Source organism: Penaeus monodon, chromosome 30, assembly GCF_015228065.2.
Source record: "Penaeus monodon isolate SGIC_2016 chromosome 30, NSTDA_Pmon_1, whole genome shotgun sequence".
Taxonomy (NCBI): Eukaryota; Metazoa; Arthropoda; class Malacostraca; order Decapoda; family Penaeidae; genus Penaeus; species Penaeus monodon.
The window spans coordinates 34485968-34486578 of record NC_051415.1 but is presented as its reverse complement, the minus strand read 5'-3'; the positions used below and the strand labels follow the sequence as shown (position 1 = coordinate 34486578).

General features: G+C 59.4%; 1 protein-coding gene across 1 annotated transcript in view; it reads left to right on the top strand.

The window, feature by feature from the left end:
* The window catches only part of LOC119592746 (alpha-1-inhibitor 3-like), a gene marked incomplete at its 5' end in the record, with an annotated part of 26706 nt that overhangs the window by 12784 nt on the left and 13311 nt on the right, over window positions 1-611 (top strand). Inside the window, 1 exon segment of the mRNA XM_037941681.1 lies at window positions 204-383. Coding sequence (XP_037797609.1) covers window positions 204-383 — 180 coding nt within the window.

The window sequence follows — 611 nt, the reverse complement described above, 5'->3', positions numbered from 1 at the left end:
GGTAATATAAATAACAGATGTGGTAAAAGAAACAGTAGGAACAGAGGAAATTACGGGATAACAAAAATAACAATAGTAACCCCAATAGCAGAAACAACCATGGAATTTGTATCGAAATAACATGGAAAAGAAGTATGACCAACATGTCGTTTTCTCTTGATCACTGACCGAAATATCTTTCTCCCTCCCCCCCCCTGAAACAGGTGGTGTCCCGGGGCAAGATCCAGCACCTGACGACGCGGCAGGTGGCCTTCACGCCCTCCGCCTTCCCCGTCGACACGCAGCACCTCGTCGACGCCCCTTCCAACCCCGGCTTCCCGATCGTCATGGGCGTCCTCAACCTGCCCATCTCACTGCCGCCCACCGCTTCACCCACGGCGCAGGTGGGCGTTGGGGCGTGGGCGCGGGGGCGCGGGGGGAGAGGGGAAGGGGGAGAGGGGCGGGTGGGAAAGAGAGGGGTGGGGGAGGGGTGGGGGGAGAGGGGGAGGGTGGGGAGAGAGGGGGTGGGTGGGGAGAGAGGGAAATCTAGGGATTAGTGTGTGTAGGGAAGGGGGAGGTAGCGAGGGGGTGGCCTGGGATGGGGGGTGTATGTCTGCATGTCGGGTGGGGCC